General features: G+C 39.7%; 1 protein-coding gene across 14 annotated transcripts in view; it reads left to right on the forward strand.

Annotated features, from left to right (window-relative positions):
- ULK4 (unc-51 like kinase 4) overlaps window positions 1-24,191 on the forward strand; it is a 395,815-nt gene that overhangs the window by 5,783 nt on the left and 365,841 nt on the right. For 12 of the 14 annotated variants that reach the window (XM_037890225.2, XM_043540762.1, XM_043540761.1 and 9 more), the window contains 5 exons: window positions 608-707; window positions 7,603-7,742; window positions 9,512-9,674; window positions 16,519-16,620; window positions 17,395-17,478. In XM_037890225.2, the coding sequence (XP_037746153.1) occupies window positions 608-707; window positions 7,603-7,742; window positions 9,512-9,674; window positions 16,519-16,620; window positions 17,395-17,478 (589 nt within the window). The remainder of the gene's footprint in view (window positions 1-607; window positions 708-7,602; window positions 7,743-9,511; window positions 9,675-16,518; window positions 16,621-17,394; window positions 17,479-24,191) is intronic. The other 2 variants (XM_043540763.1, XM_043540764.1) reach the window with 1 other exon arrangement.

The following is a 24,191-nucleotide window of genomic DNA, read 5'->3' on the forward strand; positions in this document are numbered from 1 at the left end:
GATTGGAAGGCCCTGGAGGTTTTTCGCCTTCCTCTGTAGCATGGGGCACGGATCACTTGCTGGAGGATTCTCTGCTCCTTGAGGTCTTTAAACTACAATTTGAGGACTTCAATAGCACAGATATAGGTGTGAGGTTTTTTTTGTGGGAGTGGTGGGTGAAATTCTGTGGCCTGCGTTGTGCAGGAGGTCAGACTAGATGATCATAATGGTCCCTTCTGACCTAAATATCTATGAATCTATGAATCTTCTGTCACCGGATAGCTATGCTGACCCTGGCCTTCTTTCTTAAACTGTTGTTTTTTTTTGTTAACCAGTTGAACTGTTTTGAGGAAAATTGACTGTAGTTCTGAACACAGGGAAGTTGGGTGTGGGTGGTGGGCTTGTGCCAAAAGGTACCTTCCCTCTGTATTTTTGATTGTATGATTTGAGTAGGAATGTGACTTCTTCAAAATTTGGTGGCATTTGAAAAGCTAACAAGATGGGGAGAAAGGAAACTAGAATTACTTTAGATTGCATCTCTCCTTCCCTCCCGCCCCCCCCCCCCCCCCCGAAACGCTAATATATGAATGCAGCTCTCCAAATAAAATATATAAATATTCTGTTACAGGTTCGTCTTACACATGAAATTAGACACAAGAACATAGTAACATTTCATGAATGGTATGAAACAAGCAACCATCTCTGGCTTGTAGTGGAGTTATGCACAGGTAAGAGATGCTAACTAAATAAAATATGTTAAATGGGAATTTCATGTCATAAATTTATAACAGAAAAAAGTTTATCCAAAATGTAAATTTTAACTTTTTTTCCTGACAATCTATTTAAAAACATAAATGAAAGATCAGAAACTTTAGTAGAAAGTTAGCATATAGAAATCATTTACAACTGGATTCCTAGAAAAATGCCTCCAGTTGTATTCTCTTCCACTTCAATGTGTGTTTCAAGAGTTAACTGATATGAAATAATATAATTGGATTTAAATAGCTTGGCAGATGATGCCACTGCTGCAACTTGCAGAGCAACACTCTGAATTCTTGAAGGGGATGAATAGATAAAAGTTGTTCAAGGAAAGGTTAGATTTCTAGTGCCTGTCAGCTTTTTGGTACTTTCCTAAATATTTTTTGAGAATTAAAAGAATAGAAAATATGCCAGTAAACCTAAAACATAAATTTGACCAGACGAAAGATATTGCTTCATTTTCCTTTTTTGAAATCAAAAGGGGAGTCTGCTGGCTAGTTTTATATGAATTAAGCCATCTCTTCCAGTTGACTTGAAATATCCTTTCTTTTATGTTAAGACACCAATTTTGGAGCTGAATGAACCCGAGGACTGCCCTATGCTTTGTGAACTGGGTGATTCTTTGGTCTGTATTAGGTTATCTCCATGTTATCCAAAAAAGGTTTATTGAAGGGCTTTATCCAGTTGTTATGACGTGCATGGTTTGAACTCTAGGATAGCATTATTTCCCATGTTTGACAGAAATAAGTGGGCTAGATACTGAGGTCAAACTTTGAAATTTGGCTGCCTAACATTGGCTTCCTAGTAAGGACCTAAATAAAATAAACTTTCCGTTCTCGAAGTGCTATGAAGCTTCAAATGCCACTGAAAATGGGAGCTGCAGATTCTCAACACCTCTGACGCAGGCCACTTCTAATCAAGTGTGTGATTATGGAGTTGGGTGACTAACTTTATACCCCTAAGTTTGAAAACTTTGGCATATTTTTCTAGTCTAATTTATTGGCAAATATGACAGGTTTCAGAGTAGCAGCCGTGTTAGTCTGTATTCGCAAAAAGAAAAGGAGTACTTGTGGCACCTTAGAGACTAAATTGGTTAGTCTCTAAGGTGCCACAGGTACTCCTTTTCTGTTGGCAAATATGTTCACCTTTGAACAGGCAGCCTTTTGTTAAACATAGAGAGAGTATTAATCATTTCTGGCAATCATACAGTTTCTACTAAGGCTCAACATAATCATGATATTTCTAAAAAATCTTAGTTACCATATTTTTAAGTACAACAAGTCTTAGGTCCTTCATTAAATTTGTTCAGTTTGAAAATAGCTTTTGAAGTGTGGAAAATGTATTCCATTTTGAATATCCAACATATCTCTCTTTCAACAACATGACTGAATTTTTTTTTTTCTTGATCAGATCCAGTATAAATTTTGTTGTGCTTTCTTCCTCCCCTCCCCCACCATATTTTTCTCTGTATTTTTGGCCTTATTGAGTTGGACTATTTTATATGCAGTCTTCTAAAATAAAGTGATTAAAAACAAAACCTTAAAACAGGAGCTTAAGAATTTGGTATGGGTTTTTTTTGATGATGATGATTTAATGATTTACTACATTTATTTAATGATTTAATGAGTTTATGGGGTTACTGAGTTGTTTTGAAGGAATGTCTCAATTATTAAAACCGCTCAAAACAAATGTATAAAGGAAATCACTGTAAGGTTCAGGAACCTGGGCAATAATGCAGAGATACAGTAACTCTTCACTTAACGTAGTTCTGTTCCTGAAAAATGTGACTTTAAACGAGACGATGTTAAGCGAATCCAATGTCCCCATAAGAATTAATGTAAATAGGGGGGGTTAGATTCCAGGGAAAATTTTTTTGCCAGTTGAAAGACTATATTTTATTTATTTATAATTAAAATATATATATACACACCCACACACACACACAAAGTTTTAAACAATTTAATACTGTACACAGCAATGATGATTGTGAAGCTTGGTTAAGGTGGTGAAGTCAGAGGGTGGGATATTTCCCAGGGAATGCTTTACTGCTAAATGATGAACTAGCAATTGGCTGAGCCCTCAAAGGTTAACTCATTGTTAATGTAGCCTCACACTCTACAAGGCAGCAGGAATGGAGGGAGGGGAGACAGTGTGGCAGAGAGAGACAGTGTGTGTGAGTGTGAGAGAGATGTGCATTTCCCCTTTAAGTACGCTGACCCAGTCTTAAGTACGCTATCTTTTTAAGTTAATCAGCAAGCTGAGACCACAGCTGCTGCCAGGAAGCTCCCTCCGTCCTGACCCCTGTCATGTGTCCCGCAGCTCTACGGAGATGGGGTAAGCGGGGTGCAGGAGCAGGGAGGAGGTGGACACCCTGATATTCGCGCACCCCCCCCTCACCCCGCCTCCCTCCCCAGCAAGCAGGAGGCTCGGGGAGCAGCTCCAAGGCAGAGGGCAGGAGTAGCACATGGCAGTGGGGGGAGGGACAGCTGAACTGCAGGCAATTGATAGCCTGCTGGGCCGCTGCTGCACGGGGAACTAAGCGGAGCGGGGAGCTGATAAGAGGGCTGCCGGTCCACCCTGATTCCAAACCCCAACCAGCTAGCTGCAACGGGCTGCTCTTCCTGCAAGCAGTGGACAAAACAGGCGGCTGCCAAACAACGTTATAAGGGAGCATTGCACAACTTTAAACGAGCATGTTCCCTAACTGATCAGCAATGTAACAACGAAACAAGTTAACCAGGATGACTTTAAGCGAGGAGGTCCTATAGTTCTCATACTCTTCCTTTTATCATTGGGAGGAAATTGTTGAGCAGATATTGGCTACTATTGATCAACATCCAGATACTTCAGTGGATTCAATGTTGGTCTAAAATAGGTTTCTCTTATGTTAAATATTTTCTGTCATAAAAGTGTACAGAAGTAAATATTTTTTAAAACAGTATCACATACTAGAAAGGTGCCTTGATACCGCAAGCATTTTTTAGACTGCAGTCAAATGTTTACTTAGAAGGATGTGTATTGTAGATGGGGCTGGTAGCACCACCTTTTATTAAGGTTGCCTGACACTTCAGACCTTGTTTTCAGTTTTTAATAATTTTGCCAGACTATAACTGTTTGGGCTGAAATTTCCCATGATGTATGTCTGCCTCATGTTGAATTTTTTTGGAAAATTCCAGCCAAAATGTTTATTTCCAAGGATGAGGGTAGGGGAGAATACATTTTGACTGTGCGTTTAGTGTGTGGTTTTTTTTTTTTGTTTTTTTTTTTTTGGCAACCTTTATTTGAAAAGGTCTAATGCCCCCATGCTTTGGAGCAAGGCCTTGAAATTTGGTGGGGGGGTGGTCTTTGTATCAAGGATAAGCCTTTTGCTGCCCCTCTAAAAATCCTCCCAAATTTGGCCAAGTTAAAAGCTTTTGAAAAATGGTAATTTGCACATGCTCAGTAGAGACCTTTTCAATTTTAGCAGCTTAAATTCTCTGCACAATCTGTCCTCATGGAGTTATATTCCAGCCCAGGGCTGAAGAGGACTGTAACGGAGCCTTCGGAAGCCAGGTGGTCTAGCCGGTAGTGTACTCCGTATTGCTTCTCAGTGGGAAGGCCTTTCAGTCCAGTTCCTCATCTGAGGATGGATTTAGCTTCACCTTGGGTTGCAATGTCCTTGTCCTCTTATCAAAGGTGGAGTGAGATTGGAATGTGATTTATGCGTCTCCTGCAGCAGGGGTAGGGCCCGGGCTCCCCAGTCAACAGTGTCCGGTGCCCTACAGTGCCCTTGAAATTACCTTTCCTGGGTCTACTTTCTACCATCTGTCTCTCATGGCTCCAAGTCTAATCTAAGGTAACAAAAGAGAGAAGAAAAGACCGCTAAACCTTTAGCCCCAACCGGTCTCAGCATGAAGTCCTATTTCTCACAGGGAGACTTCTTCAGCAACCTTGTTCAGAACCCCTTAGGGTAGGTCTGTTTTCCTTCCCTTGACTGAGCTGGGTAGCTCTCTTTTTTTTTTTTTAAGCTTCCTTTCTAGTTGGAGCATGCTCTGCAGGTCTGGAGGCATAGGCGGCGACTCTGTGGCTGTTACAGGGCTGGAGCACCCACAGAAAAAATTAGCGGGTGCTTAGCACCCACTGGCAGCCAAGCTCCCCACCCACTGGCGGCCCCACTGATCAACTCCTTACCTACCCTCCCTCCTAGCGCCTTCTGCCTGCCATGGATCAGCTGTTCCACTGAGTCCAGGAGGCACTGGGAGGGAGGAGGAGGAGCAGGGATGGTGCGTGCTCAGCGGAGGGGGTGGAACTGGGTGGTAAGGGGTGGGCCCTTGGGAGAAGGGGTGGAGTGGGGGCTGGGCCACAGGCGGGAAGAGGTGGGGGTGGGGGATTGGAGGAAGGGGTGGAGTGGGGATGGGGCCTGGGGCTGAGTGGTGGTTGAGCACTCCTGGGGAAAGTTGGAAGCTGGCGCCTGTGTCTGGAAGGGTGGGGCTATGTGGGCCCAGTATTGTCCTTTATCCCTTTCGGGCCCAATATGAGGTTTGTATACCTAGTGTTTCTCACGGGTTGTGAATTTTTGTTTACTGCCTGTGACCTGTCCATGACTTTTACTAAAAAGACCCATGACTAAAATGTAGCCTTAATCATAATGCATATGCAGAAGGGGGCTGAAATAAGGTTATTAATTCTAGTAGTTCCAAACTTTTGTATGCTTGACTGCAATCTTATTGTGCTTTTAACATAACTTTTTGCATATGGTTTATATGTATGTAGTTTTGAAAGCATAAAATTAATAGTAGAAAGTAAATTAGACTCCAGTCCTGTAAACGTTTGCTCAGTGTTTAACTTTATGCATGTGAGTGGTCCCATTGATGCCAGTGGGACTACTTGCTGTGTGTAAAGTTAAGCACATGCATATGTCTTTGCAGCACTGGAGCCCTAAAATGTACCTATTACTTCAGACCTTTCATGTACTGACTCCTAATTGGAAGTTAGAAATAGTCTAATAAAAGCAGCAAAATTTGCCTATTGCAATGCAGTTGATTAAAAATTTCTTAAAATCTCAGGCAAACAATAGAGCAGGGGTTCTCAAACTGGGGGTCGGGACCCCTTAGGGGGTCATGAGGTTATTACATGGGGGTCATGAGCTGTCAGCCTCCACCCCAAGCCCTGCTTTGCTTCCAGCATTTATAATGGTGTTAAATATATTAAAAAGTGTTTTTAATTTATAAGGGGGGTGGGTCGCACTCAGAGGCCTGCTATGTGAAAGGGGTCACCAGTACAAAAGTTTGAGAACCACTGCAATAGAGTCTTACTGACCGCTGTCATTCCTAATGCTAATTGACACCTTTGTTGATGGTCTTGTAAGACGTAAAGTACTCTCTGATGTCAAGAAGTGGGTTTTTTGTTTTTTTGTTTTTTTCTGGATAGGTTTGTTGCACATTGGCAGGGGAGTGTAGGAAGCTTGCACTATTGCTACCCGTACTGTATTTATTCGGTGGATAGAAGATTTCATTCTTCAGTGTATCTAATCCAGCTTCTTTCATGGTATTAACATTCACTTAAGGAATTGTGGAGTGGGAAAAAGAAAACAATAAAATCGTTGTTACTGAACCCACTCATTTCATTTCTCTGATTATGATTCTCTTCAAATCCTTTACAAGGGACCCCTTGCCTCTGGAGATAGATCAGAGTACATTAGCACTTCAAGAAAGTGCTCAGGTCTTGATCCCCATTTCATCTGGCACACTGTTGCACAAATTGTTCTAAAGCTGTAAATACATTAACATTAATTCTTCTTAGAATCGATACAGCCGTGTATTCCACTTAGGTGTGTGCATGCTCATACCTAGGTGAAATACATGTCTGCATCACATCTTGAAGAACCACAGTTATAGTAAGTAACCATTTCTTACTGATTTTACAATATAACTATTTGAAATTATTGTTTTCTAGACAATTATACTAAAAAATTGTATATAAAGTTAATATCTCTCTAGTTTTGGAAGAATTCACAGGAAGACATTCCACTTCCGAAGTATTAGAGGAGATGTGTTACAAGAGAATTCTTTTCATTTTAATAAATAATTAATAATAAAAATATGGTCATCAGTTAAATATAAACAGTTAAAAGACATCTCGATCTCTGAAGAAGAGCTTTCAGATAACCTCCTTTTATGGTCATTACCGTAATAATTTCATGGTGTGATATAAATAAACCATTTGTTCATGAAAATTATAAACTGAATTGTTTGCTCTGTCACTTTTTGGTAATGTTGATATAGAGAAAGATGAAGATTATTGTATAAAAAGTGAAGTCTGATATAAATCATGCTATATAAATGTATGCAGGGTTGTAATTTTGTTTGAGTACTAAAATATGTAAATAAATTCAATAAAGAATAGATCAATTTCCCACTCTCTGCTTTCTTGGCATAAAATAGGAACTCTTTGACAGAAGTAATCATTATTGATGGTAGTGGTGAACTCTTATCAGTTTTAGTGATCCATATGGACAAATTAGATGACAAGGGTCTTAGTTTCAAAATTTGCCCATGTTTCAGTGACCTAGGTATAAAGGATGTACAGTGATTATACGAGAATGATGTTTCCATGCCTCCGTTTTTCCAGACGTCAAAAACAACTGGGTGAAGTACATCTTTAGTGCTGATGAGTAATAGGTTATTTTTATGTACATTTTGAAACTTGTGGCTGTTGGAGAGTCACAAAGCAATTGAAGATAGGCGAACATTTATTTTTTTTCAATTGATTTTGTATTTTCCTTTTAATTTTTTTAAGAGGCTGTATAATATCATAGTAGGCTATTGGTCTGGCCTTTTCTTGATATACAACTGTCATAAGGAATTCTGTGTGAATTCATTTCAGGTGGTTCACTAGAAACGGTCATTGCGCAAGATGAACAGCTACCTGAAGATGTGGTGAGAGAATTTGGTATTGATTTGGTTACTGGATTACATCACATTCATGACCTTGGAATTATCTTCTGTGAAATCACACCTGGAAAGGTAATGAGTAACATTAGTTGTGTTATAATGGGTATCTTTTGTAATGTCAAAGATATCATTAACATTTCATAAATTATTATTTGTATTATGTTAATGTCCAGAGGCCCTGCTCAAGGTTGGAGGCCAGGTGTTGTGCATGAACATAGTAAGAGACAAGTATATGTCATGAATACCTTACAGTCTAATTAGTTTATTTTCTATCTCTCCTGTACCACTCTGCAGTTGGGAATTAGTGCTTGAGAGTATGGTATTTGCTTCCATGCTGCAGCATAAAAAGATGAGTCAATGAAGGATTTTCATTATTCATTTAGGAGTCCCTTTGTGTTTATAGCTTTGAATCATTCTGTCATACCCTGTTTACACTAGGAAACCACATACTTCTTCGTTTCTTGGTAATCCTTCATGCCACAAAATAAAACTTAAAAAAAAGTAAATATAAAAAACAATGACTTAGTCGAAATTAATACCATATACAGTACATAAATTATTGTGTAAATAGCAATTGGAGAATAAAGTTGGTGAAATCTGCTTTTAGAACTCCATGGGAAGTTGTTACCAAACGTTGCATAAATGAATGATCAACCTACTGTAATTGTTTCCTAAAACAGGACTGCACATCTTTGCCTAGTTTTTGAATTTAGTCTAGTAAAACCCTCATGTTTTTCCTAAACTGTACATAGTGAATCAAAGTATGACCACAAAAAACATTTTTGGTTTTGCTTACTATATTGACTCTGCTCTCAGTTGGACTCTCTACTGTGTGATCACATTTTCTGCATTACCAAGTTTCTTGTAAAATCAGCTATTGTGGATGCATGCGCAAAATCAGTAGATGACTTTATAAGAAATATAGTGCTGCACATTTGTGTATCTGATGGCAGGATATTGAGACAATAGAGTTGGAAAACTTGTATTTCCTTTAAAGCTACTAATTTACTGTTAAACCAGGTTGATGAACAGGTAAAATGTTTCTCAGAATCTGATTGCTAGGTGAATAATCCTTTTAGTCAACTCTAGCTTCTATATTTTGGAAATTAAATGTTAAATATTGTAAACGTTAATCTAACAAACTTGAATATGCACACGTTGAAAGATGCATCAATTTTTATCTTTGCTGCAGAGTAATGTAGGTGGCAATTACTCCTTTGAACTCGTAGTCCAGTTCAAAGTGTAGCCATCCTTATTTTCAGAGTCCTGCATAGAAAACCGTTCTGGCTATTGTGATATTGCCTCTTTTTCTATGTAACCTCAACCTCCCATGACAGCTATGTTCCACTGAAACAATGTAGCTGTTGACCAGTAGAGGACTAATGACTTCAGGAGATGGAACCTTCACAGGAGCTGGAACAAGATTTTGGAACTCACCACCTGATTAAATAAGAATGATTGCTAACTTTGCTGCATGCAGAGCAAATGTAAAACCTCTCTTTTTCCATGCTTTCCCACAATATCATCTTCATCGTCACAGGCTCATTTAAAACAAAGAAACAAAAAGCCCTCTGCCCAGATCTGTCTAAAATAAAAAAAACACCTTTTGATGGCTGTGAAAAAAGGAGGTCATTGTAGTCTTTCTCCCCTCCCCCGCCCCCCTCCACTTGTGGGAGGCATTCAGCTATTACTGTGATGAAGGCCATATAAATACTTTTAATGGTAATGAGACTTGATCAAAACTTCAGTCTTAGATAGGTTGACTGGAAAATTCAGCTTCTTGAAACAGTCCTTATATTTAAAAGAAACAACTTGGTGTTCACTTTTGTTTACCTCTGTAGATACTTCTGGAAGGGCCTGGCACACTGAAGTTCAATAACTTTTGCCTGGCTAAAGCAGAGGGTGAAAATTTGGAAGAATTTTTTGCTTTAATTGGGTCAGAGGAAGGAGGAGGTGATGGCTGTGAAAGCACTCCACAAAGAAACTTGAAAAATAGACTCAAAGGTACAGCATATAGTATATCGTTTTATCCAGTCAAAATTAACTAAACCCAATGAGGCATAATGAAATGTTTTAAAAATGTTTTGATTTTAAATCATGTTGAGAGGACGGGGTCTTATTTTCTCTGCCAGAAACTTTTAAAATAGTAGTCTTTTGTAACTATTCTTTTTGTGGATGCAGGAATTAAGAATGCTAGGTTTTTCTCAGAAAACTCTACATTAGTAATGAAACATTTTATTTTGTTCTGACAGTGTCTATGACAATGTAATGGGAAGCATTATGGGAATTTGCATATGGTGCAAACCGCAAAACAAGCTACACTACCTGTTATGAAAATTAGAGCACATAAAATGTAATTGTGAAAGGCAATTGTTAAATAAATTGTTACTAATTTATCTGTACATACAGCTATTGCTTCAGGTGACTATATTTTATCTCTTCTCCTCACTGTAATTAATGCTACTGTTAGCTTAAGGCAGGGGTTCCCAAACTTGGTTCGCAGTTTGTTCAGGGTAAGCCCCTGGTGGGCTGCGAGATGCTTTGTTTACCTGAGCATCGGCAAGTACGGCCGCTCGAAGCTCCCAGTGGCTGCGGTTTGCTGTTCCCGGCCAATGGGAGCTGCGGGCAGACATACCCATGCTAGCTTTGATTTGAGCTAATGCACTAAAAATAGAAGTGTAGCCACAGTGGCAGGAGCGGCAAGCTGCTCCAAGTCCAATCCTGTCTGAGACCATAGGTTCATGCTGGGGATAGTCAGTCCCTCCCACATTTGCGCCACTGTGGCTACACGTCAATGTTTAGCAGGTTTGCTCAATCAAAGCTAGCGCAGGTATGTCTCCTCAAGCTGGAATTTACAGCTTTTAGCGCCAGTGTAGACCTATCCTTAGTCTCATGTAAGCAAGATTTTGGTAGAACAGACAATCATTGATATCCTTAAGTACAGGGAAGATTGCTAGCCTGCACTTTAAGTGAGTGCATGACAGGTACATAGAGAAGAAACGGGTTTTACATACACGCAGTCATGTTTCCTACCTTCATAACAGTACAAAACCAAGTTTAGCAAACATACAGCATAACATACATCTGTGAGAAGAAGTAATAAAGACTGTTTTATCATTTTAGTGTGTCTGTTCTGAATAGTCTTCAAGGTACCCTTGAATTGAAGCCCAGATCAAGGTATTCAAGTATAGGGACAGTGAAGCTGAATTTATATTACTGTAATTACATAAACTTACAGTGTGGCTGTACAAATGAGTGGTTGGTTTTTACAATGAGTGTTGTAGATGTAACATCACATCTCTGAAATGCAACTTTTACTGAACAAACATACAGCTCTCAATCATTTTCCCACTGGCATTAGTGAGTTTTCAGTAATTTCAATGGCTGGTGTGCTGCTGTTTCAATTTTTTTTTACATTTTAAAACAATAAACCAATTTTCAGGAGTCATTTTTAAAACAAAATGATCAGATGGTTAACAGACTTTAAATGGAGCAAGGGGCCTAATTAACTAGAAATATTAACTCATTAAATTTGGGTGGATGGGTTGGTTGGTTGGTTTATTTATTTTAGGTTGTGCTTCTGTGTCTGATATAGACGAATGGGGAAAAATAAAACAGAGTTGGCTATTTATACATTTCTCATTTCCTCGTTTTAAGTGCAAATGGTATGACTTTGTAAACATTTAGAGTAACCGTTTGAACTTTCATATGGAGGTACCTAGTATATGGAGCAGCATATATAGAAATATAAATAAATCCATTTTAGATTACAGCTAACACAGCAAAATACAATCCTTTATTTAGAGCCTGTTGAGCTCCAGCCGTATGGTGAAAGCTGGTGTATGTGGAAATGAAGGCTGGAACTATGGTAAAGCAAGGGAAGATGTTATGAGGTTGCCAATAGTTTACAGCTTCTGAGAAGTGCTGAAATAAGTAGCATTAAGCCAGTTATAGGCACATATGTGCCTAATAAACAGAAGATCTTTATCCTTAAGGGATTAAACTTTGCACTCCACAATCAGTAGAACATAAATAGTTCCTTCAGCAGATTTTTTTGTTTTTGTTTTGTTTTTTCTTGAAATGAAAATCTTCTAAAGAGGACCAAACAATACTGTGTAGTGTATTTGCCTACGTGATGTGGCTAAGGAGATATCAAATCAGTTTAAATGGGAGGACAGAAAATCAATTCTAACCCATCTGTTCTTGATATAAAATTATTAGGGCTGTCAAGCGATTAAAAAAAATCACGATTAATCGTGTTAAACAACAGAATGCCATATATTTAAATATTTTTGGATGTTTTCTACGTTTTCAAATATATTCAATTACAACACAGAATACAAAGTGTACAGTACTCGTTATATATAATTTTTTTTATTAGAAATGTTTGCACTGGAATGGTGGTTGAAGCATGAAGGGACATATGAATCTTTAGCGCATCTGGCACGTAAATATCTTGTGATGCCGGCTACAACAGTGCCAGGAGGATGCCTGTTCTCACTTTCAGGTGACATTGTAAACAAGAAGCGGGCAGCATTATCTCCCGCAAATGTGAACACACTTGTTTGTCTGAGCAATTGGCTGAACAAGAAGTAGGACTGAGTGGACTTTTAGGCTTTAAAGTTTTACATTGTTTTGTTTTTGAGTGCAGTTATTTTTGTACATAATTCTATATTTGTAAGTTCAACTTTTGTGATAAAGAGATTGCACTACAGTACTTATAATGGGGGAATTGAAAAATACTTTTTCTTTCTTTTTTTTTTTTTTACAGTGTGAATATATGAATCAATTTCAATTGGTATTCTATTGTTTAACAGTGCAATTAAAGCTGCGATTAATCGTGATTAAGTTTTCTGAGTTAATTGCATGGGTTAACTGCGATTAGTCAACAGCCCTAAAAATTATGTAAAGTATTTCTCTAACTCACTGAACTCCAGTTGACAGAAGCTTGGTAACATCCCTCAGGATTGTTTTGCATATTTCATAGTTCCATGTTTTCCATACTTGGAATTAAGTGAAGATATGTCTCACTCAGTTGGACAGCAGAGAGATCTTGTGTACTGGGCTTCCCAGAGTGCAGTGGAGAAAAGGCTTTGGTGGACTGGGACTGTGCTGTCCTCCTAGCCATGGTTGAGGCAGCACGTCCGTGCTGATACTTTTAAAGTCTATCAGGTGCCTTCAATAGCAACACCCTATGATCTATGGTATCACATTTGATCCTACCACTAGTAGGAGGTGGAGCTGATTTAGAGTATGTGTGCTCCATTTACATCTCGGAGAACTTGGAAGTTAATTTGGGATAGTGAGTTATATATTGAAAGGACCTCGCCTATGGGGTATGACAGGGTTAATTCTGTCGCCCTTTTGTTCAACATATATATATGAAGCTACTGGGAATCTCAGTTAAAAAAACAACTTGGGCTGCTAGTGCCCTCAATATGGACTTCACACTGCTATTGGGTATCCATTTATTAGCAGTGGCTTGAAGTATATTCTTCCATCTGTTACTGGCCAGGAGACTTTCCATCCTCCCTCTGGATGCTGACCTGGCTACTGTGAAACATGTGTATATATATATATTTTTTACAATAGGCTTGATTATTGCCGTGCCTTGTACTTAGGAATAAACTCTGGTCGTTAAAGAAACTTCTGCTGTTCCAGAATGTAGCAGCCTTTTCACTCAAGAAGTCTGGTCCATACAAATGCATTATAAGTGCAGTAATTGAGATGCCACCAAGTATGAGAACAAATTCAAAGTTCTGTACTTAATCTTCAAAACCCTCTATGCTATGGGGTTGAACTATTTCAGTTACAGCTTCTCTCTCTTCAAAATGCTGATCTGCCACAGTACTTATTAGGAACAAGTGAACTATTGACAATAAGCTTTGTCTCCTGCTCGCGTAAGTTTCACTCTTTCTTAATGGAACTCCCTATTGCAAGAAACAAGAATGATGATGAACCTACTGTATCCAGGAAGAAACATGAACCGAACAGCCTCTTTGATATATCTTTATCAGAATGACTGCAATTGTGTGTGTGTGTGTGTGTGTGGGGGGGGGGATTAACAATCTATCCCCTCTTACAAGCCAAAACCTAAGGATAAAAGAAACCAATAAGTGCTCTTGAAAGGAGGCTGGAACTGAAAATTTTGTTGACTTTGTCTAACCCTTAGTGACGGTGGTATAATACAGCTGGATAATAAACTTTCTATTTTTATTCCTCCTGTGTTGAGGTTAATTGGCAGACAGGCATGTTGTATCTACAAGTTATCTTTTGTATATGAAACATTATTCATGATTTATATTCAGGCATATTATAAAAAGTATTTAAGTAGGTGTAGTATTGAGCAAAAATGGAGTTTGGCATCAGTAAATAAAAGTGATTTAATCTGAAATGTCCTAAATATCTAGGTAGCTCTATAGTCATTCTCTGCTAGTATGACACAGGGACTACAAGATTATATGTAATAGGAGAGGATGTCTGCTTCACTATTTTAGCAGCAGTCCAGCCCACTTAAAGAAAAGGGATTGTAGGAAAATTAAAGAAGATTATTCTGATAAACCATTTGGCTTATAATCGGATTTGTGTATTTTGATGATGTTGTCAGTATTTTTCATTTAAGTAAAAATACAGAGAAATTGGCTTAAATTTGTAACCAATATCCTATTTATTGGCTTCAACAGGAGTTTGACCTGTGCAAGGATTGTGGGAACAGACATCATGTGAATAAATACTATGGATAATTTTACAGTATTTTTTCTGTTTGTTGGGACTCATCTCGCCCTCAGTTGCATGGTGTACATATCTCTAACTAAATTGCATAAAATGGTCCTCTCCTTTTTAAACAGGGATAAACATTTCTGTGAATCTTCAGTTCTGTGGCTTCTACTCAAAAGGGGTTGATGTGTATTTTACAAAATCATTCCGACAGAGAAGTCATTGCATTCTTCTCCTTCCTCTTCTCTTGTACAGTCTGTGAAAACTGACACTGCAATTTTGTCTTTCATGGCTGTGTTCCCAATTTCCCAAACACTGAAATGCCTCCATTCCTGTAAACTATTGTTTCTAATATTGAGTTTAAATAAATCTATATATTTAAAAGTAAACTACATCTATTTTGTGTTTGTGTACAGCAAACTGAGCTCAGAAGAGAGGAAGCCCATTTTGAATACACTTTGTGCAAATGTGCTTCACAGAGCTTTTAAATACAGTTGGCATTTTTGAAGCTACTGTGGGTGATGGTCATCTTAATGAAAAGTGGCACTGTCTGAAAGAGTGGGAGTCCAGTATGGCAGAATGTAGACCTATTTCCATCCTATTTTAATACTAGTTTAACATAGGAATAGCTATACTGAATCAGACCAGTGGTTCATATAGTCTGGTATCCTGTCCATGACAGCATTCAGTATCAGATGCTTCAAAGGAAGGTGGAAAAACTGCAAAGGGAAACCACCATAAATGGTCTATTATTTTATTGTTATATATATCAAGATCATCCCCTCCTTCTGCCTCCACTTCTCTCTCTCCACAGGCTATTGCTGACTTCTTCCAAGAGAAATTGACAAAATGCAATGTGACCTTCCTATCCCTCCCACAACTCTCTCCTTCTTCTCCCCATCATAGATGCAGAAGCTTCTTGTCTGTTCTCTAACCTGTCCTCTTGGCTCAGTGACCGCATCCTATCTTCTGGGCTGCCTTCTCTCTCATCTCCTTCCTTACTCTTCTCCTTAACCCATCCAACTACTGCTCCCTCTCCCTTCCCCCTTTTGTCTCTTAGCTCATTGAACATACTGTCTGCAATTGCTGTCTGGAGTTCCTCTCCTTCAGTTCCATCCTAAGCCCTCTCCCATCAAGCTTCTGCTCCTTGCAGTCCACTGAAACCACTCTCACCAAAGTCTCTAGTGACCTCTTCCTAGCTAAAGCTCAGAACCAGTACTTTGTCATCATTGACCTGTCAGTTACCTTTGACTACTTCACCTTGGACTACATCACTACATGCTCTTCTTGAAATTTTGACCTCCCTTGGCTTCCATGACTCAGTTCTCTTCTGGTTCTCCTCCAACCTCTCTTACTGCTTCTTCAGAGTGCCCTTTTGGGGATTAGCCTCAATATCCTATCAGTTTTCCATGCAGGCTCCACAGGGCTCATGCCTTGTTCCTTTCTCTTCTCCCTCTAAACCTGATCTCTGGTAATCTCATCTGTAAACACAAATTCAAATACCAGTATCCATGCTGATGACTCATAGATCTGTCTCTCTTCTTCATTCTTGTCTCCATCTGTCCAAACTAAAATCTTAACCTGTGTCTCTGACATCTTCTTGTAGATGTTTAGTCATTAGCTCAAGCCCTCCCCTACTTCCTTTCTCAGTCACTCTGGACAATATCACCAATCTGCCTATCCTTCCATCCCCTAATCTCGGTGTCATCTTTGATTTGGACCTTTCTGTAGGTACATTAGAAAATTACAGCACAAAACGGTAGATGTTCTTCTCAGATTATGTGTAGTTGAAGTGAAATAGGAATATAAACAACAAAATAGTTTCCACAATCCCACTGAAAAGGTATATCAGAGTGAAGTGAGGATAGTTGTCTAATGAGAGGCAAGGTTGTGAACACAGTACTATAAGTCAAATTCCTGAGTTTCTACCTCAGATCTGACATTGACATTCTCTGTGCCACTGGGCAAGGCACTTAGGGAAACTGAGGTTCAGCATTTATCTTTAAATGGAGATAATGTATACAGCACAGAGGTGAGGTGGGAGGATTGACACGTAGCGTTTTTTAAAATTCTGAATTGACTATCCGTTCTGCCTTTATACAAGTTGCCTTATATGTTTTTTATTTTGTAGGCTCTCCTGTATACACCGCTCCGGAAGCAATAAAGGGAGCTGACTTCTCCATAGCTAGTGATTTGTGGTCATTGGGCTGTTTGCTTTACGAAATGTTTTCAGGTTGTGTTTTTATCTATCTATCTGACATTTGTGATAATTTGGGAAAATGAGTTTTTGGTACACTATAGTGATTTCCAATTATTTAGGAACCTTGTAAAATAATCAACTGAGATACTGTCACTAAGATCTGAGTTATAGTATAATTATAATATATGGTTTTAACTGCCTCTAGTGCTCAGAATTATAATTTGCTAAATTATAACAACGGTTTGAGCTCCCATTCTCATTCAAGGGTTTTATGCTCGTAAGCATTAAAACAATTTAGCAAATGCATTAATTTGTTCTTTTAAAGGTAAAACTCACTTTAGCTGTTTAAAATTGCACTACTTTGGCTTAGTGAAGGGTTGGGGGAGGGGAGCGGGAAGGAGCATCTAGGAAGGGGAAATCTCCTTCAAACCAGGTTGCAGGGTTGTAGCCCAGTCTTCCTGTGGCGCAACATACACAGTATGCTAGCCTATTGGATTAACATAGATGTGGGTCTTGCTGTCCTCCATTATCCGCTCTGCTGGTATCTGGGGCTACCATGGAGACCTGTTTTGGGACATAAGACATGAAGGAGCATTTTTAATGGCTGTCCTGCCCATGTTTTGTTCTGCAGTCCTCATTGTTCACTGGCTCTCACCACCAACATTATTTGTAGTTAAATTGACATTAATTTGTTAAATTGAGTTCAGATTGACAACACTTGCTTCTTGAATGAGAATTATTTAGTAACAATTATTTTGCAGTTTAACCAAGTTTGATAGAATTAAGTGAATCTACTTATGTTTATAGGAAGACCTCCATTCTTCTCTGAAAGCTTTTCTGAATTAATTGAACAGATTTTATATGAAAATCCTTTGCCACCTAAATCTAAAGGTAAGGTTTTCTTATAGTTAAATGAGTCAAACTAGAGTAATGCTTAAAATGTAGTAGTCAGGTTTGTTTGTTTGTTATGTTGATAACTAATTTTTTAGTTTGCAAAGAATATTCTGCTTAAAATTCTTAATTGCAGAAGTGTATTTTCTCATTAAACTAAACTTGTATTAGCAGAATTGTAAGAAATTTCTATCCCTAAAAATGAATATTAGAACTAGTCTCCTTCTGGAGTTTAACTGTTCTGTTCTTTTGGATTATTGCCCACTGGGAAAATGGATACTTCATATAAAGCTAAATATTAAGAGTAAAAGCAATTCTCTAGAGGGAAATATGTTGCTACAGTTCATATTAAGCCATTACCTTACTAACTTGACATTATAGAATCATGTTGCAATAGTATCATGTTAGTTTAGAAGGCACTTTCTTTATAAGCCACTATTTTCAGATGGCCATAATTGAATGGAAAAATAATTATCTTTCAGGTTAAAATTTCGGATACTTGTTTTTCACACCAAAAGGCATTTTGTTTTTAAATTGGGTTAAATTACATTGACTAGGTTGAGTTCTCAAAGCAAGACAAAGCAGCATTCTTTGTCAAGTTAAAGAAGAAATTCAGAATTTTTTTGCTCTGATGCAAAAACGGTTCAGTAAAATTTCTAAAACTTCCTATGGACTTGTTCTCAAATGCCTTTAATGTGTGTGAAGAAGTGTGGTTTCAAAGTAAAAATACAGGGTTGTAACAGTGTACATAAATAGTAATTTAAATAACATAGCAGAAGTACTCACCTACATCCATTTGTTGACCAAGTTACAAGTGTCAAAGCAGTGTAATTTGCACTGATTTTAGCATTCATTTAATTTGCAAACTGAGTATACTAATGTAGTATTCTGTAGTGACTGACTGAATCAGTGAGAGTTGTGCCTGTTAACCTGAGGCATGAAAATGATCCTGGGAAAGTGGTGAATGGTGCAGACAATTTAATGTGCATTTGGAGCTGCTTTATCTCTTGCCTGCTACACATTCCTCTTCCATTCACTGCATGTGTATTAAACATAGAGTTGCTAACCCTCCAAGATTGTCCTGGAGTCTCTAGGAATTCAAGATTAATTTTTAATTAAAGATTATGTCATGAGATGACACCTCCAGGAATACGGCCAACCAAAACTGGCAACCCTAATTAAACGTGAAGTGCAAATAAAATCTCTGAATTCTGTCTACTGCAGCAGTAAGTAATGAATATTTCCCTTAGCCTAAAGGTACTTATACCCAGAGACTACACAGTAAAGAACAAACTTTGAAACAACATGCACAACAGTATAAAAACAGACTTATCTGAGCCCTTGTGGCTCCATGCTGCAGCAAAATTTTGTACAGTTGCTGTACTATCATCATATGGTGCTGGAAGAGTGCATATGGAACTGTACTCATGAGTCACTTAACATTTGTGTTTTAGATCTTTTACTTGTTTGATAAAATAAATATTAACTGTAAAATTAGGTGCAATCTTTCTCAGAACAAATCATTTACTTTGAATAATTTGTATACTATGGTCCATCCTGCCTTTCATCTATGTGTACAATTTCCACTGGATTCAATAGAGACTAACCAATTTATCTGAGCATAAGCTTTCGTGAGCTACAGCTCACTTCATCGGATGCATCTGATGAAGTGAGCTGTAGCTCACGAAAGCTTATGCTCAAATAAATTGGTTTAGTCTCTAAGGTGCCACAAGTACTCCTTTTCTTTTTGCGAATACAGACTAACACGGCTGTTACTCTGAAAACTGGATTCAATGGGATTTCTGCTCCTAGAAGGAGCTCGAATATGACCCTGTATATGAATGTGTTTTTAAATTCAATAAATGAAATCCCTCTGTGGTACGGGGAATTGACACACCTGGTCAATTATCAGATACAATCAACTCTAGATTTTGGGAAGAAATTTCTTAAAGGATGAAATTGTACCCTTGTGCACATGTGCACAATTTTAATTAGGTTCAGAGAGTTTTGTGTGTGCATTTGAGGGCAGAATTTTTCCTCTTAAGCATCCTTTAAAATGCAAAAAGGTCATATTTAGAACTTTGGATTCATTCAATGTGTGTTTGAATTTGTTTTTAAATTAAATTTTAAGACATGGTTAATTAAAAATAATTGTATACAGCATACAGTTTTTAGTCTTTTGTTCTATAAGTAATGGGTTCTTCTGCTTCTTCGAATAGTATCCTATGGGTGCATCCCCTGTGCTTTTGATCGGAGACTTTTCATAACAATGTGCGTTCGGCCTGTGCGTACATGCATGCTAGTTTGTGTCATGTCCTGTGAGTTGCTACATAGCCGTGCACAGGCAAACCTCCCTCAGTTGCTTCTCAACATCCTCAGCCTGAGACGGAGCTCTGGCAGTTGTCCCTGTTGAGATTACTTCAGCTGTGTCCCAGTTTTTATTCTAGTGCTTCACTTATAGTAAGTGTTTTTTGTAATTAGTTAATAAGCCTTAGTAGTTTTAGCTTCCTAGTTTAAAGAAAAAAACAAGAAACTTCTCATATATTAGGTAGGTAGGTAAGTAAGTAAGTAGACAAGGTACCGGTAGTTCTTGTTCACTGGGAGGTTATGCCTGGTTCTCCTAGTTCAAAATGTCTGTCATGCCAGGAGGCAATCCTGGTAAGTGATGGGTACTCCCAGTGCATCGATTGTCTCAGGGAATCGCACATTCCCAGAAGTGTAACTTCTGTCTGACGTTGAAATCTAGAGCCAGAAAATAAAGGGAGATTAAACTTCGTCTCCTCATTATAGTAAACTCGTTGCATCCATCTTCTGACCCAGGCCAAGGGACCCCTTCTGTACACCTGTCTCCAAGCAAGTCTGCTGCCTCCACTATTTCTAAGTCCCCTTGAGGGCATCTAAGAGGAAGACCTCTCATAAGACTTCCAAAGATCATGACCTGAGTTCACCAGATAGGGAATTACCTCAAAAAAAGCCGAGGTTGTCGGAGTCTTCAACCAGGTCAGCATGCTCTGCTCTCCAATCTGGTACCTTTGAGGCTGCTGATTCCTCAGGTACCAAGGGCATTGTTAGCCAAAAGATGGCAAAGCCTCGGGTGTGGAGAGATCGTTGGGTCCATCGGCAGACCAAGGTGGCAAGAAGTGCGCTTCCTCGTTATCAAAGATGCCTGCTTGGGTTCCTACTGCATTTCCCTTGAAGCAGACAAGATTCACAGTACCTTCAGCTCCCTTGGCCAACACTACCTCTCTGCAAACCACGGACTCAGTACCAACAGCACGATTGTTACCTCAGGAGTTTTGTTTTCCCCGAGACCTGGCTGAGGTGTCTAATTTTTCATTGCTCAAAGATAGGCAGCCTTCATCTACTGCCCTCTCTAGGAGACCTGATCCTCAAGAAGAAACCTTTGAAGAGCAGGAAGATAGAACTGATGAAGAGGTCTCTGTTCTGACCAACAACTCCTCTTCATCTCTGGATGACGCAGTTATGCCTCATCCTCGGAGAAAGATTTTAAGCAGTTTCAGGATCTAGTCAAGAGAATTGCTGACTCCTTGCAGATCCCTATCGAGGAAGATAAAGCATCATAAGCTGCTTGACATCCTTCAGACAGTCTCATTTGCCCAGGTAGCCTTGCCTGTTAATGTGGCCCTTCTGGACACACCTCATCTACTATTTCACCTACATGCAACAGAGCAGATCAGGTGTTTTGCTGGAAAGTAATATTTCTTAAGTTTTTATTTTCTCATCGCTCTCCTAATTCTTTGTGGTCAATGCAGTTAATAAATGGGGAAGGTAGCACCATGCTAACTCTACGTATATGACAAAGATCATAAGCATTTAGACCTACTTGGTAGAAAATCTTATTAATCAACCTTCTTACAATTTAGAATTGCCAATCTACTAGGTATTAATGGTGAAATATCATATAAATTACATGAAACTGAACTCTTTTGTTGACCGATTACTGGCAGAACATAGAGAGCAATTCCAGGCAATTTATTGTGGATGGCCAGTTACCTTCCAGAACTTCACTACAAGCCTTACTCGATGCTGCTGATACTGCTGCCCATTCAATCTCTACGGTGGTAATTATGAGAGGGACTTTTGGCTCCAGATTTCCAAAAGAAGTCCAGAATACAGTGGAAGACTTCCCTTTCGGTGGGTCTAAACCAGGGGTGGCCAACCTGTGGCTCCAGAGCCATATGCGGCTCTTTGTATAGGCATTGACTCCGGGGCTGGAGCTACAGGCACCAACTTTCCAATGTGCCAGGGGGTGCTCACTGTTCAATCTCTGGCTCTGCCACAGGCCCTGCCCCCACTCCACCCCTTCCCGTCCCCTCCCCTGAGCCTGCCATGCCCTCACTCCTCCCCACCCAGAGCCTCCTGCACGCCACGAAACAGCTGATCGGGACGTGCAGGGAGGGAGGTGGAGGCTCTGATCGGTGAGGCTGCTGGCGGGCGGGAGGTGCTGGGAGTGGTGGGGGGGAACTGATGGGGGGCTGCTGACATATTACTGTGGCTCTTTCGCAAGGTACATTAGTAAATTCTGGCTCCTTCTCAGGCTCAGGTTGACCACCCCTGGGCTAAACTGTTTGCAGATAGCGTGGATGAATCTCTGAGCACGTTAAAGGACTCCAGGGCTAAGTTGCTTTCTCTTGGGATCTATACACCTGCCTATAAGAGAAGGTTTAGCAAGACTCTGACAGCTCAGAGATCCCATCCTGTGCAATTCTCAACCTCCTAGAGGTTGTATGAACCACATCAAAAAAGACAGAAATTCCAGAGACAGAAACCATCCACCTCTCAGCCTTTGACCTCATACCCTTCCAGCTCCAAGCAGCAATTTTGATGGGCTGATTGAGGTCTTGAATGACCATCCTCATCCTTACCAGCTGCACCAATTCAGCTGTCTTCCTCCCTTCAGCGACCACCTTTTACCACTTCAGGCAGGCTTCAGAGTCTATCTCCACAGACAAGTGGGTTTTGGAGATCATCTCCCCAGAGTACGCCATCCACTTTACTCCCCTTCCACCAACCAACCCCCCTGCCCAATGCCTCTTTAGGGATTCCTCTCATGAGAGCTTGCTTTGTGAAGAAATGGAGTCTCTTCTATACTTGAGTGCTATAGAACCAGTCTTTATGCAGCACAGAGGAAAGGGATTTTATTTAAGGTACTTCCTGGTACCAAAAAAAAATGGCAATTGGAGACCCATTCTAGATTTGAGGCTACTCAACACTTATGTGAAAGCATCAAAATTCAAAATGGTGACATTTGCAGGTGGTGATTGTGTCACTAGATCAAAGTAATTGGTTCTCAGCCCTTGACTTTCTGGATGAATATTTCCACATTGCGATTCCCCCCCATCTCACAAATGATTCCTATGTGTTACTATCAGCCAGGATGCTCCTTTTGGGCTGTCATCTGTCCTGAGGGTCTTTTTGAAGGCCACGTCGGTAGTAGTGGCTCAGCTCCGCAGGAAAGGTATTTTAGTGGCCTCTTACCTGGATGATTGGCTGCTGAAGGGTCACTCTCTGGAACTAATTTCATGGGTAACTTTTGAAGCCATAGATCTCTTCCTCAAATTGGGCCTACAATTGAACATTCAAAATTTCACTCTGACCCCTGTACAAAACTTAGCATTCATAGGAACTCATCTCCGTTTAGTAACAGCAAGAGCCAAAGCACTGCACAGATTTGTGGTCTTTTCCGACATAGCAATACAATCCAGCACAGCCCCCAAACCTTCGTTTTATATCAACTGGCAAGGAGGAGCAAGAGTCCTCTCCCTCTGTGCAGAGGCTGTCAAGCTTAGTAACCAGTGTATATGCAATCAGGTCATTGTCACAGGGGTTGTCTTCCAGGGGTTCAGAATGTGACCGTAGATGCATTTAGCAGGCACTTATTCCAAGAGTATGAGTGGGAAATAGATTTCAGCATATTACACCGCATATTCTGGCAATGGGGACCCCCCCAGATAGTCTTGTTTGCCACAGCGATAAACAAGAAATGTGCCCAGTTTTGCTCCAGAGGCAGGCTGGGTCACCGATCCCTGGGGGATGCCTTTCACCTTCATTGGTTGTCGGATCACCCATATGCATTCCCACTGACTCCTCTAATAGCTGAAGTTCTACTGAAAATAAAAGAAGACAAAGCCAGAGTCATCCTAATATTTCCGAGCTGGCCCTGACACACGTGGTTTCCTTACATAATACAGTTGGCCGTTTGCTCACTGGTCACTCTGCAGGCCAGTCTTCATCTCCTCTTCCAGGAAGGCAGAAAGATCCTACATCCCAGCCTTGAAGTTCTTCATCTCAAAGCATGATTCGTCGATGGTTCATGGGATTAAAGACAGCCTGCTCTGAGGAGGTGAGGTAAGAATAGTATTACCCAGCAGAAAATAGTCTACTACCCATACTCTTAAAAATGGACAAGATTTGTCTGTTGGTGTGACCTCAAACGTATTCCACTGACAACCTCATTGCTGCCAGATATACTGGTCTGTGTCCTAACTCTAAAAAGTTAGGATAGAACTCTAAACCCTTCAGAAAGACCCCAAATTGTTTGTCTCACTCGCAGATAGATCAAAGGATCTGCAATCTCTAATCAAAGACTTTCCAAGTGGATTTCCGACTGAATTAATTGCTATAAATTGCGTAATATTCAAGCACCTTCGGACACATGAACTCACTGTATGAAATTCATTTCCACTTCTTCA

This window comes from Chelonia mydas, chromosome 2, assembly GCF_015237465.2.
Source record: "Chelonia mydas isolate rCheMyd1 chromosome 2, rCheMyd1.pri.v2, whole genome shotgun sequence".
Classification (NCBI taxonomy): Eukaryota; Metazoa; Chordata; order Testudines; family Cheloniidae; genus Chelonia; species Chelonia mydas.